This window comes from Hirundo rustica, chromosome 4, assembly GCF_015227805.2.
Source record: "Hirundo rustica isolate bHirRus1 chromosome 4, bHirRus1.pri.v3, whole genome shotgun sequence".
In the NCBI taxonomy this organism is placed as follows: domain Eukaryota; kingdom Metazoa; phylum Chordata; class Aves; order Passeriformes; family Hirundinidae; genus Hirundo; species Hirundo rustica.
In genome coordinates this window covers 44,206,478-44,224,096 of record NC_053453.1, presented here as the reverse complement: position 1 = coordinate 44,224,096, position 17,619 = coordinate 44,206,478, and the positions used below count along the sequence as shown (strand labels likewise).

The following is a 17,619-nucleotide window of genomic DNA, read 5'->3' as shown; positions in this document are numbered from 1 at the left end:
GCATCTGAGGGTACAGTTTAGGGAAAGGCAAGTGGAGGCTCCACTGAAATCAGCAGTCCTGGTTTGTCTCATCTTTGACAGAGCATTTCAGCTGTGTCAGTTACTTGGATGAGAAAGCTGAAAAATACTACATGAAAACAAATATGGAAGTTGTGTGCCTGGTACAACTGACTAAACCATCAGTGCCAGTGCAAAAGGTAGGAAGAGGAAGCTGTCTTTTCTACCAGCAGCCCACACTAGTGTTACCTAAATATGTCAGGAAGCTGTATTCTAAGAAAGCGAATGACCAGTTTTACTTGTAGGATAGATACAAGATTTAAGAGATAAAAGGTACATGAAAGAGATTACTCTTGTCATATAACAGCTCTTTTAGGTAAAGTGCCTAGACTGTTCTGTCAAGTTTATGAAGCTCCTGAGCGAACTTTATTATCATTCTTTCTTAGGCCATCTAGCTGACTATAATGATACTTCATCTTTTTAATCTGTGATTTTTCTCTTGCTTTCCTAGAGGATTGCATCACTGTTGTTTCATTTGCTTTGGTCTTAAATTTGAAGGTTGGAGAGCATATGAAGGCAAGGGTGGAAGCTGGAGTTCTCTACCTGTCACACAGAACAGACAGAGCTGAGCTGTATCTTAGTTTGTGCAAAAGGAAATTCTGATCTCAGTCCTGCCCTTATGGAGGCTGGGGAGCCTGCACAGGCAAATTCCAGTCTTGCCGTAAATGTACACCATCATCAGCTTTTGCTGACAGCTTCAGTCAGCTGGCACAAGAAGCTTCACAACCTAAGGCAACTTTTGATTATCCATAACTTAAATGCTTTAACATTCTGGAAATGAAGATCTGCAGCTTAAACTTGGCACAGGACTCTATGGGAAACCAGTGAAGCACAAGGAACAGCAGAAGGCGAGGAAGTTCAGGCAGTGTAGCCAAGGAGACACCCAGGTGCATTGCAGCTAGTTATCTGGTGCTTTTCTGTGTGAGTCTCACAAGCCTGTGTAAGTACATTGCATTGTTGTTTCCAACAGGATTTAGGAAGGGAATGTAGTGCCAAAGCCAAGCTGGCACTTCTGAGAGACCAGAGCACATCACTTGGAGAAGATGTACTGCATGGCTGCTTGAGATGTCAGTATCTGGGCAGAGTCCAGTTGTGGGTTTGCTTGCAGCTTTAGTACTCAAATGAAATGGCTGTGATTATGAACTTTCTTCTTTTGTCTTCATGTAGTCTAGTATAATTTTTTTTCTTATAATTTATCACTTTAGAGCCACAGATCTATCAGGCGAAGGACAAGTATGTAATCAACTGTATTTTGATGGTAAAGAATATTGCAACATTTGTATCTTTCTCTTCTTTGGTATCTGTAAACTGTACAAAAAACACAGCTAAGCATAATCGTGTGCAAGTAACCTGATGCATTAATGCATTTTCCATTAATACTCTGAAGATATTTGCTTCCAGAAAAGATCAGTTGAGTGCATTTTCGTGGATTCCTGCAATGATCCTGAAGATGATACTGTAATGGTACAATATGCCTTCGTAGAGGATAAAGAATATTGTTGCCTCTACATTTCACATATGAAAAACGTTACTACAATCTCTTGTTATTTCATATTTGGCAATTGCTTACTTGAGGTTTCTTGTTTCTTGATTATTTTTTTCTTTTTTACTAAACAGAATTGGATTATCACTTGCTTTTGTCTTCAACTACTCCTACTTAATCCTCTTGTCAAAGCCCAGAGATCCTGCGGGAATCCAGTCACAGATGATGTGAATGACATTGCAAAATTGGTATGTACCTTTTGTTTTACATTGTTCTGTATGTTAAAAATTAGTCAGTGTCTAAGGGCACTTAGATTTCTAAGCAAAGTTGGTCAATCTGTATTAGAGCTAGGGGAATATTAAAAGAAAATCCATCAACATCTGTCACTTGAACAAAACCTTTTTTTGCAGTGAGAGTAGTTCCAGTGTTAATTGAGGAGATTACCTTGACCAAAATGGAATGTATGTACATATGTAGTTTTCTGACTCCAAACTTCAATGAAAATTGTCAAAAATCTTTATTTCCTCAAACATTCTTTCAGAGCAGATTGTCCTCATGCAGATGAAAGATTATTGTCTTTGTGTTACTGACTTGCATGGAGTAGACTGGCAGCAAACACAGCTGCCAGCTGAATTGAAGTAGAACTCTTTACATCGGGTATATGAAAGACAAGTGCCATATATAAAAATAATGTGATATTAGGCATCAGTGTCTAATATCACACTATCAAAGCAATAGCAATTGAACAGGTTTTGCAGTCTTCAGGTTTGAGTGGCCTATGTGCATTATATATTTCTCTATTTGTTCTACCCAGAAGTTTAAGTCTGAAGAACTCACAGCTTCAAATAAAAACTAAATTCATTTAAGGAAGTTTTAGCTGTTACTTAATTGACCACTGCATTAACCTGAAAAACTGCATCTGCTTGTGAAGTCAATTGGTGTTTAGCTCCCTGAAGTTAATAATTATGCCTTTTTGCAGTAGTGCGGGATATAACACCAAAGTTTTAAGAAATAATATATACTGAACACTTAATAAGCATATATTCATCTGCATATTGAATCTAACTGAAAATTGTGGCTTCATTGTGGGAAAACAGTTGCTACATCAGTGTTATTACTATCAAACACTTAAATTGGAGCCCCTAGCATTTGCTGCCTGTGCAATGTTCTTGTTTTCTTTGGTCCTTTTTATATACATTGGCACATAGTGTAAATCTCTAGGGGTGCTCTATAGTCCTACTTAGATGTTTAGCACTTCAAATTAGTCCCTTTAGGCAGAATTTTGAAGTATTGGCATATTTATTCCTGATAATATTTCATCTCTTGGAAGAGTATTAAGCTTTGATGTAAACGTATTGAAAACATCCAAGAACAACAAAATTCCTGTGTGGGCAGGTGAAATTGTGTAGTGCAGGGATAGTAATAACTTTTTGTCAGTTATGTGTCCGAGAACAAATGCTTTAATTTTCCCTTTAGTACGATTTAAACTTTAAGATTGTATTAATACAGATTACAGAAAACGTGCAAGCAGCTTGAATAATCACACTGTCCAAGTTACCCTGTTCTGCTACTGCCAAGCTTGAGTAGAGTGAGATTGGGCTGAGCTTCTTTGGACACTCCTCCATGAGGATCCTGTAAGGTCATTCTCCTGACTTAGATCCATATCTTTCAGATCACCCTACAAATGCAAAATTGATGTCAAGTTACCAAACAAGTTCAAAAATACTTTGGGTTGGAGAAATAACAGAGAGATGCAGAAAGTACAAACCCCCAGACACTCTCTCTGTTTTGAGTTGCATGAGTTGTTCTGAGAATGTTTTAAGGAAAGTCACTTTGTCTGTGTTAATATTTGCAGAAATAATTTCAATAAAGTCACTTGAGAAGTAAAAGGATAAGGTAAAAAAAGATAAGTTTAGTACCCTAAATTTAGTATAAGACCTCTATGTTTCAATTAATGTGACTATATTGCATGTTTATCATTCTCTTTTGAAATTCTAGGACATAGCAACTAGACCTTGAGAACAAAATTTTAAAAAAACAGAATAAGGTTTAAAGTATTTTTAAAGCAAAACGTCATTAGCTGACAATGTGAATATGAGTAAGGAGAAGCCTATAGAAAAATACTGACTGATCGTACTACTTTGTAGCAAGTACAGGTTTTTTATGCTCTATGAACTATATCCTTAGTACATATAGAAAGGACTCCAATATTATGTTACTTTAAAATTTGGTACAGAAGACCCTAAAACTCTTGCAAATTGAAGTAAAAAAATTTGTACCATTTCTGCTTTTTGAAACACAATATATCCATTGAATTAAGGATTATGTGTATCTTCAAAATTCAACCCAATCCCTCAGCCACTCCTCATATGACTCACTCTCTAGACCCCTCCCCAACTTTGCTGCCCTTCTCTGTTGTTCCTCTCATAGTAAGGGGCCCATAACTGGACAAAGGACTTGAGCTGTGGCCTCACAAGTGCCAGATACTGGGAGACAATCACTTCCCTGGTCCTGCTGACTGCTGTATTGCTGATACAGGCCAGGATACCAATGACTTTCTTGGCCACCTGGGCACATGTTGGATCATGTTCAGCTGCTGTTGACCAGCACCCTCAGGTCCTTTTCCTCCAGGCTGCTACTGTTCACCTTGCCTGTAGCACAGGGTAGAGTAATTGTGACAAGTGCAGGACCTAGCACTTTGCTTTATTGAACCTCAGACAACTGGTCCCAGTTGACTGATCCAGCCTGACCAGCTCCCCCTGCAGAACCTTCATACATCCCAGCAGATGAACTCTGCCACCCAGCGTAGTGACTGAGAGTGTTCTTGGTCACCTTGACCATCATCAATCAATAAAGATAATAAACTGATACTGCTGACCCCAACAGTGAGCCCTGGGGTACACTAATCACCACGTGGTTTTGTCACTATTCACCATCAGTCTCTGGGCCTGGCCATCCAGACAGTTTTTCCCAGTGAAAGGTGTACTTGTCCAAAGCATGAGCTGCCAGCTTCTCCAGAAGAATGCTGTGGGAGACAGTATCAAGGGCTTTACTGAAATCCAGGTAGACAACATCTACAGCCTTTTCCTTTGTCTGGAGATCCTGTTGGCCTTTAAGTAAAAGTTTTATTTCTTTGCTGATCCAAGGAAACTGTGCCTGTAGAAATAGGGTTTTCAATAAGTATTCTCATCTTTCACTCTGAGAACAAATTGTAGCCTGGAGGATTTCACAGAAGTGTTATGTGTACAGTTATTGCTCATAGTTGTTATGATGTTATCCACAAACTCTGTCACATTTGGACACAGTGATATAATAGTTGTTCCTAAATGCTTTATTCTCTTCAACCCTTTTTGTCCACATTCGTGAGTATAGTCCCGTCTGTGTGTGCAATAAACTAACTGTTCAACGGCAGTGCACAAATCCCATCACTTACCTTAGGATATTCGCCTCCCTTCCTCCTGTTTCATAACAAATTATCAGACATATTTAGTCTAGAGCATAGATTAAGGTTGGCATGAATCCTCCTCGGAGGCAGAGTATGATCTCTTTCATCTCCCCAAAATGTTAGCCTTGCCTGGGCCATTTCTCCTCACTGTAAAGTCACACCACCATCTCTCCGCAGCCATTCAGGTCTTCAACAAAAGAAGGTGTCTGATTTGGCTCTTGATGCTTCACAGACCCTTCAAAGTTCACGTTTAAAATCTTCATTATTTTTCTTGTCATAATAGGAGAACTTTTTTTTTTTAGTTCTCTGAACAAACAAGTATATTCTTCTTCCAAATTCTTGGTGGATAAAAATGCAGTCTATGAAAAATCTTTTTCTAGCTTCAGCTTCTATAGTTTTGCTTTTCTGTCTCATCACATGCTGCTCTGACCCCTAATCTTCTACTTATTTCCTTCAAGCTGTTCCTCCTTTTTTTTTCCACTATCAATGGCAAGCTTTTTAGGTTTATCTTCAAAGGTACTATTAACACTGCCTGTGTTGTCATAACACATGCTGAGTTTGCCCTCAGCTTCTCCTCATTATTTCCATAGTATCCATTACACTGTTTGTGGCCACAGGAAAGATGCTCCTTGATGAACTCCAGGCAGATTCCCATCCTCTTCCTATCTCATGCTAAAATTCTTCTCGTTATGAATCCATATCCCTCATTTGTCTTTCTCTCCAGTATGTTTTCCCACACACACATGCACACTTCTACTGTAGTGCACCTACAGCTTGCTAAACAGTGCCGCAATTCCCTACCTAGTCTTTGTTTATTTGGTACTGGGCTTGCTCCAAGTACTGTAAACCATCTACATCACTTGTAGAAAACACCTGAGCATGACTGTGATTGTGTTCTGCTCAGCTTTATTGTACTGTAGGAATATGAGAACATGCCTCAGTCAAGACCATCTGTGAATATAGACGTGAGATGTCTGCTAAGCCTAAGCTGTTGGAGAATAAATAAGGCATGCTGTGCAGTGCCTGAAGATGTGGGTCATTTTCCTAATCAACTTTGTTTTGAGTAGTAAATTGAGGACAGATATGTGGCATAACTTGTTTTCAGTGCTTTTAATCTGGATTTTCACTCACATCATGCTAGACTCACACCAGAAGAAAGAATTGATAATAAAGAAATTCAATAACCATAAGGTTTCTGAGCATTAATCAATGTAAGACCAAACCAGACTGGTATCTCTTCATAAAAAAATGATTTGTATATTCTGTAAGATTAAATTTATTCACATCTACGTAATATAATTTTGTCATATGAAGAATATATACTAAGTAAAATGATCTTAAGAAGCAAAGAACAATTGACCAATCATTTTTGGTTTTTAATGGTGAAAACTTTAAGAGAGCATAATTTCATACCTATAGAGAATGAAAGTATTTAGAGAGTATTCATTCTGCACTACTCATCATGTGACCTCCTGCTTCTTTTGTAATGAAGATATCTGGAGGGAAGCACATTACTTGATGAGCAAATGTTCCATATTATGAAACTATAATTGCAGCACCTGTCAATAAAATCTGTCCCCATAGTTCGTTTCAGCACAATAAGTCAGCAGAAAGCTGCATCGCTGTAATTGTGCATTTTATTTTTCATAAGAATTAGGAGTCAGTTGTATATATGTTTGTTAAATATGAACATCAAAACCTACATATAAATAGAATTTTTACTGAGCTGTGCAGTATGTACAGAATATACCTACAGATTTTTGTTTCATCCCTTAACAAAATCTAAGATACCTCTTCCATGAACTACTTCTCTAAAGCAATTTTCTTCTTTTGAATGTTGGAAGCCCAATCAATAGATGGGATTTACTGACCAGTTCCTTGTTTGAGACATGCTGTCAAATACTTTGCTTTCACATTGCATATTTGCTGTAAATATGTACTTTACACTCTCTACCATATTTGATTTTTATTTTTAAATGGATCTAACTCTCCTGAGTGAAGGGGTTATAAAAAATTATCCAGAGTTGTTATGCTGCAAATAATCTGCCACTATGACTGTAAAAAGTGTGAACGGAAATCGTTAGCATGTTGTCTTAACCCAGATGATGAAGATTTTATTAACTGCTTCATTAGCAGATGAGATAGAGTAGATTTCAGAGAAGAAGTACAGACAGTGGAAGCTCCTGAAGGAAAAGAGAAGCCAGGGAAGCAGGGAGAAAGAGCTAGAGAGGGTCTTTTGATAAGGGCATGTAGTGCTAGGACAAGGGGGAATGGCTTTAAACTGAAAGAAGAGAAATTTAGATTACATATAAGCAAGAAATTCTTTACTGTGGGGGTGTTGAGGCACTGGAGAAGGTTGCTCTGAGAAGTGGTGGGTGGCCCTTCCCTGGAAAATTATCAGGACCAAGTTGAACGGGGCTCTATGCAATCTGGTTTAGTGGAAGATGTCCCTGTCCATGGTAGGGGGTTGGAACCAGATTATCTGTAAGGTCCGTTCCAACCCAAACCATTCTATTATTCTTTGAAAAGAACAGGAAAATGGAAACGAATAGTGGGGAATTCAAGGTAGAAATTATATCCAAAAGGAAAGCATGCTTTTTCCCATCATATGCTTCAGAATAAAAAAGAAAACACTGACAGTGGAAAATGGTAATTTTTACTTTATTAACATACTTTATTTTTATATGTGTATAAAAATTATATCATATAATCTTATATAGTGCTTATAATCTGTCTCCTTATAATTTTCATGACAATCACAATAAAGGGAATTTTCAAGAGCATTTCAAAGCATGTGACTGCAGACAGCTCATCTGTCATGTCTGCTGTTGCTATGAAAGAGTAGTTTATGTAACCCAAATCACTTTTACTTCCTTTTTTCATCCCCCCAGCTATGTGACCGTGAGTATATTTTAAAATATGTTTGGATCATGCAGTGTTAACAGTGCTGTATTAAATATTCAGACCTCTCTATGCCAAAAGTAATCTTACATTCCCCACTATGAGACTTTGTTACAATTAGGAATATAGCCCTTATTGTTGGTTTTATATGGATTTAAAGACATTAGTCTAGATTCCCTGCTCTTCAACTTTTCTCAGCCTGCTGGGATATATGCAATCACACACAGCCACAAAATCAGAGAAAAAAAAATTGTGACATTTTAATTGAAATGCAATGCTTTTGGTTCTATAAATTCCTTTGCAAGATTATCAGTTGACATTCTCTATGCTAATCAAAACTCTTACTTCTGTTTTAACCAAGGTAAGTTGTACAGGCAGGTGTCTTGTGGCCCCCCAGATTTGTCACTGTACTCATGGAGTTGAGTAGAGGATCTAATAAAAAAGCCATTCCAGGACTCAGGTGATTTCAAGGGACAGTTCTTTTCCAAACACCTTTGCTCAGGGAGGGCAGAGCCACCTTGTCATCTTGGCATCATTGAAAGCTACAGCAGTCAGGCACCCTGCACAGAGCAGGTGTGCAGAGTCAATCCATTCCTTTCAGGATCAATCAAGTGGTTGGGTTTGGATCAGAGTCTTGGAGGTTAATGTTGAACAAAATTTCAAGATACATTTTGGCAAAGCAAGAGATTACAAAATGCAGACCTGGTATATTCATGTCCTTCACTCTTACATCAGGGGCTTTACCCTATTTTCTGTGTGTGAGTTGAGAAGTCCAAGTGAGACACAAATGTAACTTCCTTGCTTTGACTGAGATCCATTTTTTACCAGCGCAGCATCTGACATGTGCACTTCAGTCAACAAAACTTTAACAAGTTTCGTCTTGAGGCAATGCATGTATTTTGTCTTTGACACCATCCTCCCAGTGATCTTCATTTTTAGTAGTAAATTCAAAAATATCTTATTTGATTCACAGTCTGTCAAGGAGAGAAATATCTGAGGGTGAGCTGTATCCTCCAGCTCTGATTAAGAAGGTGTAAGAGCTCTTGGGCATCTAAATTTTTTTAACTGCATGAAAAGTGCTTGAGAGGCTTTGATGCCAGGAAAGTCAATTGTATACATAATGCATAACAATTCTTGTACTGTTCATTGATAGGGAACAAATTTAATCTTCCAGTGACCTATCTTAAAGAACAGCGGTTTTGCTGGCATTGCTAAGTGTGGAATCCCTCTAGAATGAGTATAGGAAACTTTACACATAGACTAGCATCTTCACTATCTATACTGCTTGAAGTGCTGCTAATCCTATCTCTCTAGGCATGCAAAGGAAGCTAGGAAAAAAATGGAATACCTATTAGTACGCTGTGATGCCATGATGTTTTAAAGAAAGGAATAATAGAAAAAAAAATTAGATGAGGATGAGAATAAATCTGATGCTCTAAAGAAAGAGAAAATATATTGAATTATTTTTCAGTATTAATAACATCTTGAATCAACCCCCCAAATTCCAGGTAAATAGAAATTAATATAGAGAACTTTAGTGGTGCCTCTGCTTTGGGAATGTGTAGGTATAAAAATAAAAGAAGAAACAAAACTGATTTATGTGAAGACATTTTTAAGGATCATTTATATAGTAACTGTCCTAAAGCTGTAGGAGAAAGATAGATGCCATTGAAAAATTTTAGCTTAGCCCACATAAATTAAAAAATATTTGGAATTCACTTGTGTTTGGCTATGTATAAGCCCTTGATCATTTCTAGAACCATAACATTTTGAAATAACTGATTTAATTTTTAACTGAAACAAAATTTTAATTAAGAAATAAAACATTATGTTTTGCCAAACAAAATGCTACCTAAAATCTGCTCGGGGGAAAAGAAATCCCTGTGCTGGTTGCTATAGCAGCAGAATCAAAAGCAGCCATTACAGAATGATCTTTAACCTGAAGTAGAAATGCTTTTGCATCAAAGGAGTGACATCTGTGCATATTGCTTTTGACTATGTGGATTTCAAACCAGGATGAGAAATATCCGTTGATGCTTTATTGATAGAAAGTAGGTTTTCTGTATCATTAAGCGTCATATTATGGAAAAACCTTTTTGAAAAAAAAACCTTCAAAATACTTTAAATTTGTGACAGTCCAGCGACTGTTCATCTCCCATCTGAGCACATTCCCCAGATGTTCAACCATGTCTTAAAGTAGTGTTGGATCCTATCTGTGGCAGATTGTATAGTAGAATTCAGTGGGAACCCTTCTTCCACTTCTTGTCCTTGCTGCAGCACACTTCATGCTCATGCACATCTGCAAAGCTGAAGTTTACATGTATGGAAGCTCTCTTTTGCCCCAGGACATTGCTATGATATAATGGCACTGCTCATGATTAGTAAGAAGCACAACTCTGAAGTTAAAGTTGTGCTCAAGTGTTTTTCTGACCTGGTACATAACTAAGCACAAGGTAGGTAAGTATTTAGGCTTAGAAGCATGTTGAAGTTGGATGTTATTTGAAGGAAAAAAGGGCTAGATACCTCTGGGTCCTCTACTGTTTACAGTAGAAGCTATCATGTAAACACTTAAAAGGCATTAAAAGACGGAAAGGCAGTGGAGTTTCTTCAGTAAAAAATGTCGGATCGCTTCTTCTCAACCCATTGTTGACTTTAATTCTGCTGAGAAGCCGTAGCATTGAACACGATCAGATCGTGGCATATTACAGAGCTATGGAAAGATGGTTCACTTGTGAACAAATAAGTGTCAATAGCAGTTCCACAGGAAAGTGAGTATATAAGTAACCATTTTTGATTGCACCTAGGAAATTATTGAAAATTTGTGTTGAATATTTGCTAGATTTTGTTGAATGAAGTAAAGGAAGTAGAGTCTTACTTTGTGTAGTAAGTAATAACATTTTTATTTTCTGTTTATTGTAGGTTGGAAATCTCCCAAATGATTATATGATAACCCTTAAATATGTCCCGAAGATGGATAGTCTGGTATGTACAACCACTTCAAGTTAATCCCAGTAAAATAGCCCACTGGAACCAGTGATGACTATAACATTTTGTACCTAGTGCTATGTCTAAGCAAGTTACAGTCAAATAATATTTATTTCACTTTTCATATGGTTCCCAAGTATTTATTTAAAAGAAATGTAGAGAGATTCCTGCAGTTCCTTAGAACCTTTTTAATTACAGAAATTTCAGGAAAATAGTTCTTCATATTAATTTTTTCAACATTTTTTTTCTGGAAAAAGTCAAATTTTCATTGTGTTATTATTTCATCAGTATTATTTCACTGTGTCAATTGAAAAATATTGCTTTTGTAAAGAAACAGCTTCTCTGTAATTGTACTTTGGAACATACTGTAGATGTCCTTATTTCAGCCAGTGGAAGTGCCATTAGAGCACAACAAATACTAAGTGGCCAGTGAACCCTGAGTGCAGTAAATGGTAGGTAGCATCAGTAACTAAACAAACCAGTAGGATTTCAAATATGTTTTGTGTTATTCTTTCTATATAATCCCATATTTAATACATAGTATTATTTTCAAATAAGCATTATCTTATATACTTCAAATTTTATAAACATTTTAATTTAAAAACAATGTTATTTTATTGCTCAATCTACTAAATATTTTTTGTTTTTCTTCAATTTAACAAAAAAAGTTTTGAAATTATGTATTGAAAACTTGGTTGTTGCATACATTGCAATAAAAAGGACAAAAGGAAACAAGGTGAAAGTACAAATTATGCTGAATGCTATATTGCTTTAAGGCAAGGAAAAAAGTAAGAAAGTTATGATTTTGTCAGTTAAAATGAACAATACTGTGCCTGTCTTAAGTATTAATCATTGTACACATGTATCAATAGCTGAAAATTATCTGCTAGATGGAAGAAGCTATTTTTGTGTCTGTACAAAGTTTTCACTGTAAAAATCCAATTTGCATGTGATACAGATATAAAAATGTATCCTTACCCTACAACAATGTGGCAAATCTAGCAATATTCCCAATTGATATTGGAAAATGATGCCAGAAGCAACACTTATTCAGTTCTGAATAACAAGAAGATGGGAGGAGGAAAAGGAGGCTGTCGGATAGTGAAGGACCCTGAGTTGTGAGGTTATGAAGGGTTATGTCAGATTTAGAAGTGGTCTTAAGAGTTTTACTGGAAGCTTGAGGCTTTTACTAAAACTTAGAGTACTTTGGAAAACACAGTTTAAAGTTGGTTCTTTAGACAGGAAAACTCTGTAAAACAAATGCTGTGGAAGACAGGTACTAGATCCTATATAAATAAAAGTAATGGAAAATCTTCCATTTCTTTTAATAGCCAATATTTAGAGAAAAAGGAAGCAAGACTGTCTACCACCATCCCCTGACTGCTGGGCTTTTTGAAGTTCATTGATCTTGGTGTCGTGATGATATTCACATCTGTGGAGGACAGCTGTAGCCTGAGTGCTGTTTCTCCAGCTTCCATCCCATTAACTGTTGGGCTGGATCGACGCTGTTCCCTCCACTGCACTCCTGGGGGTTTTGGCAGATGAAGAAGGCCAGGGAACCTACTTGAGCAATGAGTCCTGATTGTTCTCAGTCTTGCCTCTCTCCATAGTTCAGTTTTGACTGCCAGTATGCAGATTCTTTTCCATTTTTTTCACTGCTCTGTCATCTAGATGCATCATATCCAGAAATTTAGATCCAGTTTACATTGACAACTATCAGCCAAGAAATAAAAAGGAAGAAGTTCAGAGCTGAGATTTCCATGTTCCCTTTGCACACCACTTTCAGTCATCGTAATGGCGGGTGCATCTCTTGGCCACTTGCCTTCACAGGAGGAGGTATTCAGGGGTATTCAGATCCCACTTTGCCAAATTCCTCTCCAGGAATTTCAGGTTGTGTTATGCATACCACAGTGAGGCTTTCTGAACAAGTAGTCTTTGCTATGGTCTGTGCTAGCTGGGAAACCCATGGTTTTGCCTAAAGTAAATGCCCTTTGCTCAACTCTAAAGGGATTGAGATGGTGCTCTGCAATTTTTTTCAATAGATTTCAATCTTCAGTGCGTGCATAAAGTGGGAAGTGTACCCAAGGTAGCAAGTCCCAAATGTAGACAACTAAAGGTAGGAAGGCAGGGTGAATGCAAAGCAGATGAAAGCTAGTGTAGTGCATGTAAGAGGAACAGACTGACTGATCCATTAAACAGAAGGGTTGTTGCATTATGCACTAGCTCAAGGCAACCGAGATGCTTTAAAAGTAGTCTTGTAGAGAGTGAACCATGTAGTCGAACCTGAAGGTTAAAAGGCAGTGATGACGGCAGAGGGCTGAATTCATAAGAGAAGGTAACATTCAAACTTTCACACAGATGTAGAACCTAAAAGCCAGATGAGAGCTACCAGATGAGAAGTACAAGGGAAATCATGTTTGCAATTGCCCTAAAATGTAAATCTTGGTCAAAGTTTACACAAAATATCGGAGTTAAAACTCAGCTTCTCCTTACAACTAACGTCATATTTTTCAATTAGAGCACTTTTAACCCTGTGTTTGGTAGGTATTGACATAGCAAGGGATTGCACAGCTTGACATTTCTGAAAAGACAACTTAGAGCTTTTGTGAAATACAGCTTTGTAGGTCAGAACAGATCAGTTAGAGGAGTCTCCCACACGCATGCTGAACCAGGGGAGCAACAAATTAGACTCCCTGCTGGAAATGCCAAATGCTCACTAGGAGAAACAGCAAGCTTATGCTAGTCCCTGCCAGAGCAGAATGCTCACCCACAAAACCTCAGAGGAAAAGATTTTTGGGGTTTCCAGTTCAGGGAAGCACAGTAGTTCTGTGTCAGTGTTCCTACTCCAAATCAGAACAAAGAAAACGCGTTGCCTGTCTTGTGGGGGTGGTGGGACATGGCACAACACACACTGCTTGAATAGAATATGTTTCAACAAGCTTTCTCTGATTTATTTGCTTCTGCCTTCCCCCTCACCTTGTCCTCGAAGGAAAAAAGGGAAGCAGACTCAAGACAAATGCTATCCATTTTGCTTTCTGTGTCTTTCTTTTTTAAGTCATTGTTGAGATAATTACAAAAGGTTATATCACTGACTTGCAACAGGTTATCATTTTGCAAGAGAGTTGTACACAGAAGTGGAAATTCAGGTGGAGCTGAACAATGTATTTACATTTGGTTCTCTAAGCCTGGAAGCCTAATAGTCTGATTAATCTTCAAAAATGTGAAGTGTATTTTTTGTTGCCAGAAACTTTTACACATCAAAGCAGAACACCACCTGTGTTTTTTGTTTGTTTGTTTTTAATAAAGAATCTGTATGCAGGTTTATTGAGGAAATTGGGTAAAATTAGATTAAGCCTAGAAGTATGTACCTTGCCAAACATTTGCTATGTGTTGCAGAAGATGGATTCAGTGGGTACCTATCCACTGGGTGGCAATTGGAAACCAGTTTAGTGATGCTAAGAGAACTGAGGGTCTGTTGCGCCAAGATCTTTATATATGGAAGGCTTTAATGAAACATTTTCAGTAGTGAAAAAATAATGTCATATATGGAATAAATTCTCATAACATTTCCTATTAAAAATTTAGCTTTTATTGGGAAGATATTGACAGGTACAAATTGCAGTTCTGACTAATGTATTACTTGTATTTTTGCAGATCGTACTGAGCTAGGGTGGGTGACTTTTTCTCTATTGGACTACTGTTACATATATATAAATAAAAGAAGTTAATGACTTCCTCTAAGACAGCAAGATGAATTACCAGGTTTCAGTCATGTGAACAGCTGTACAAACTTTGTCTGCAAACTAATCGCATAGGTGTTAGTGTACAGTGACAGGCTGTGCAGAACACTTTTGTTATCAAAGACTCAGGAAGAAGAAAGGCTTTTAGAAACTGTTCCCAGTTATGGCATTTAGTCAAAAAGCTGAAGAGAAGGAATTAACTCAGCTAAATAGTTTAAAGGTGGATAAAAGCACAGGGATTTCCTGCAAAATTTTTATGGTAACCCTCCTAATAAAAAATTCAAATCAAGGATCTTGGGGTTAACTGCGTCATATAAGGTAACAACAATAGATGAAAACTGGTATTTGAAGAATTGTTAAGGCAGTAGGAATTGAAAAAAAAAAAAAGTTTATGAAAGCATGGACTAGGGTTCATAGTAACATGTTGCAAGGCTCAAATGCTCAACACACTGACACTTGGCTTTCATTGAGAATTTAATGAAGCATTTAACAGACAACCATAAATATGTCAGTATCAGTAAGAACAGAAATATTGCCAAAAGGACTAAAGAGAAAATTGGCCACTGTAAAGAAGAAGAATTGTAATTTATAATTTTGAGATAGTTTAAATTGGAAGAAACAGTCTAATTTACTTTTGCACATTGTGATGTTTAACCAGTTTCTACAAATATCTGATATTGAATTTACATTTGTTTCTCGTTTTATCCCTGACAGCCTAATCACTGTTGGTTGCATTTGATGGTGCCTGAATTTTCAAGGAGTCTACATAATCTTCTCCAGAAATTTTCTGACATTCCAGATATGTCAGATGTTTTGAGCAACTATTTAATCATCAATAATCTCACAAGGATAATTAATGATCTTATGGCATGCCTTGCTTTTGATAAAAATAAGGTAATCTTATACAAAGTTTCAGCTTTTGTACTGGATATTCCTTTTTTACTTTCTGTTGCACAATATTCAGTAATAGTTTAGAAATATCCAAGGCTTTATTAGATTTGTTTTCATTTCTAATCCTGTGCATCTGAAATCCTACTTTGTTTAGAAATGAACTGAGAACACTGTGCTAACATTGGCTAATTGTTATCTCCTGTTTCAAAGAAAAATGGCTTACAAGGACTTACAGTATATACAATGACCTGTATGCAGTTATTTAAAGTCAGAAATGCAGCAATCTTCTTTAAGATAATTAATTCATTCTGGTCTTTTTGAAACTAGCAGAAATCTTCCTTGTGTATCCAGCTTAAATTTCATATTTTGCTAGTGATCATAATGTAAATTTAAAGATGATGTGGTTAAAGTTATTAATATATATGTGTCACTGTGTGTGAAGCTCTGAAAGCTTCTCCATGGTTTCATTCACTTTTTTTTAAAAAAAGGCACAGCAAAGACCAGAGTATGTTGGTCCATTTCCATGTGTTTCTGGATTCTAACAGCAGCTGGAAGGATTCTCGCTCAAGAGATGTCTGATTCTATGTGGAGGCAGGGAAGGGGGGGAGAAATTAATTTTCTAGTCCATTAGCCAAATCTGACCAGGCTTCTGTGATTGAAAGTTTTTGTCCCACTGAATAAAACAGGTAAAATCCACCATGTTTTTAGAGCAAGCATTTTATCGTGTGTATACAGTTATTTCTATAAGCTAAGTCCTTAGTTGTTGTAATTGCACCATTTCAACACCCAAAATGAATCAAATTAACAAAAACTCACAGGTGCCCTTAGAGTGGAATAGCCTTGTAAGCTTGCATCACATTGCTGTGAGTATTTAGATATTCCCTACTTTCTCATTTCAAACTGAATTATTGCCAGTCTTCTGTGTATATATATATATATATATATATATATATGTTTCTATTTTTGTCCTGATGATTCAAAGCATTCAGCTGGGAATGTGGTTGGGAGAAAAGAATTTTATTTTGTGGAATGGAAAAGTAAATATCCTGTAATTCAGCAAAACAACTAGCTATTGGTTTCCTTAGAGAATAATGATCTTAAGACTAGCACTTTCAGCATCAAACATAAAATAACTTTGGAGCCAAAACCAGGAGGTTTTCCATAGGACATACTTAGACCATGTTCTTACCACTGTCCTCCTTGGGAGCACAGAGTAACCCTAGGCCAAATTTGACTTGCTGACATTAAAAGAAAAAAAGAGGAAAACAGTCAGTCCTCAACATAGATCTCAATCATGTTGTTTAGTCTGGCATAACAAACTTGTCTGTTAGACCTCAGGGTGACTGGGCTTCCTTGTTTATAGTCACTCATATTTTTAGGTACATTATCAGGGATCTCAGCCTGTTTCTGTGCAGTGGTGTATCCCAGCTATTGTATTTTGTTCCCCGTTCTCTTAATGACAATTCCAGTGATTGTCATGTTCATGTGTTCAGATTAAAAGGCTCATATGAAACTTTGCAAAGTTATGTGAAATCAAGGAGGGTTGTTTTTAATTAGGGGAATTTTAAAAAGTCTCTTGGTTTTCAGTATAGGATGGGAGACCATCTTTCATTCCTTAGCAATTTTGCAACACTGTTTTAATAATTAATTCTTACTTGCAGAGCTAATTTGAAATCCTCAGATCAGAAGTCTTGTATATTTTATGAAGATTGTATACAGCTAACCTCTCCAGATTAAAAATTCAAACTATTTTGTGTCACCTTTGGGTATTTTTATCATTTGTTGAGGTGTTGAAATGAGCATTTCCCTTAACCTTCCTTCAAGCTGAATTCCATATTTTACTCTAGGATTTTGTAAAAGAAAATGGTCACCTTTATGAAGAAGGTCACTTCATTCCTGAGGATTTTTTTAGGCACTTTAATAGTACCATTGAGGTCTACAAAGAGTCTGCAGACAGATGGGATAAGAATGACTGCATTCTGCCTTCAACAGTAGGAACACCAGAGAATGGTAAGAGGGGTCTCCTTTTGGGGAGCAAAATCTAGGCAGATATAAATGTGTACTTTTCCTTGGATTTCAGAGATGCTAAGGATTTGATACCATGCTTTCATGTCACC

At 36.9% G+C, this 17,619-nt stretch overlaps 1 protein-coding gene across 1 annotated transcript in view; it reads left to right on the top strand.

Annotated features, from left to right (window-relative positions):
* KITLG (KIT ligand) overlaps window positions 1-17,619 on the top strand; it is a 55,177-nt gene that overhangs the window by 24,276 nt on the left and 13,282 nt on the right. Inside the window, exons 2-5 of the mRNA XM_040063220.2 lie at window positions 1,675-1,788; window positions 10,806-10,868; window positions 15,326-15,505; window positions 17,350-17,512. Of these exons, the coding sequence (XP_039919154.1) occupies window positions 1,675-1,788; window positions 10,806-10,868; window positions 15,326-15,505; window positions 17,350-17,512 (520 nt within the window). The remainder of the gene's footprint in view (window positions 1-1,674; window positions 1,789-10,805; window positions 10,869-15,325; window positions 15,506-17,349; window positions 17,513-17,619) is intronic.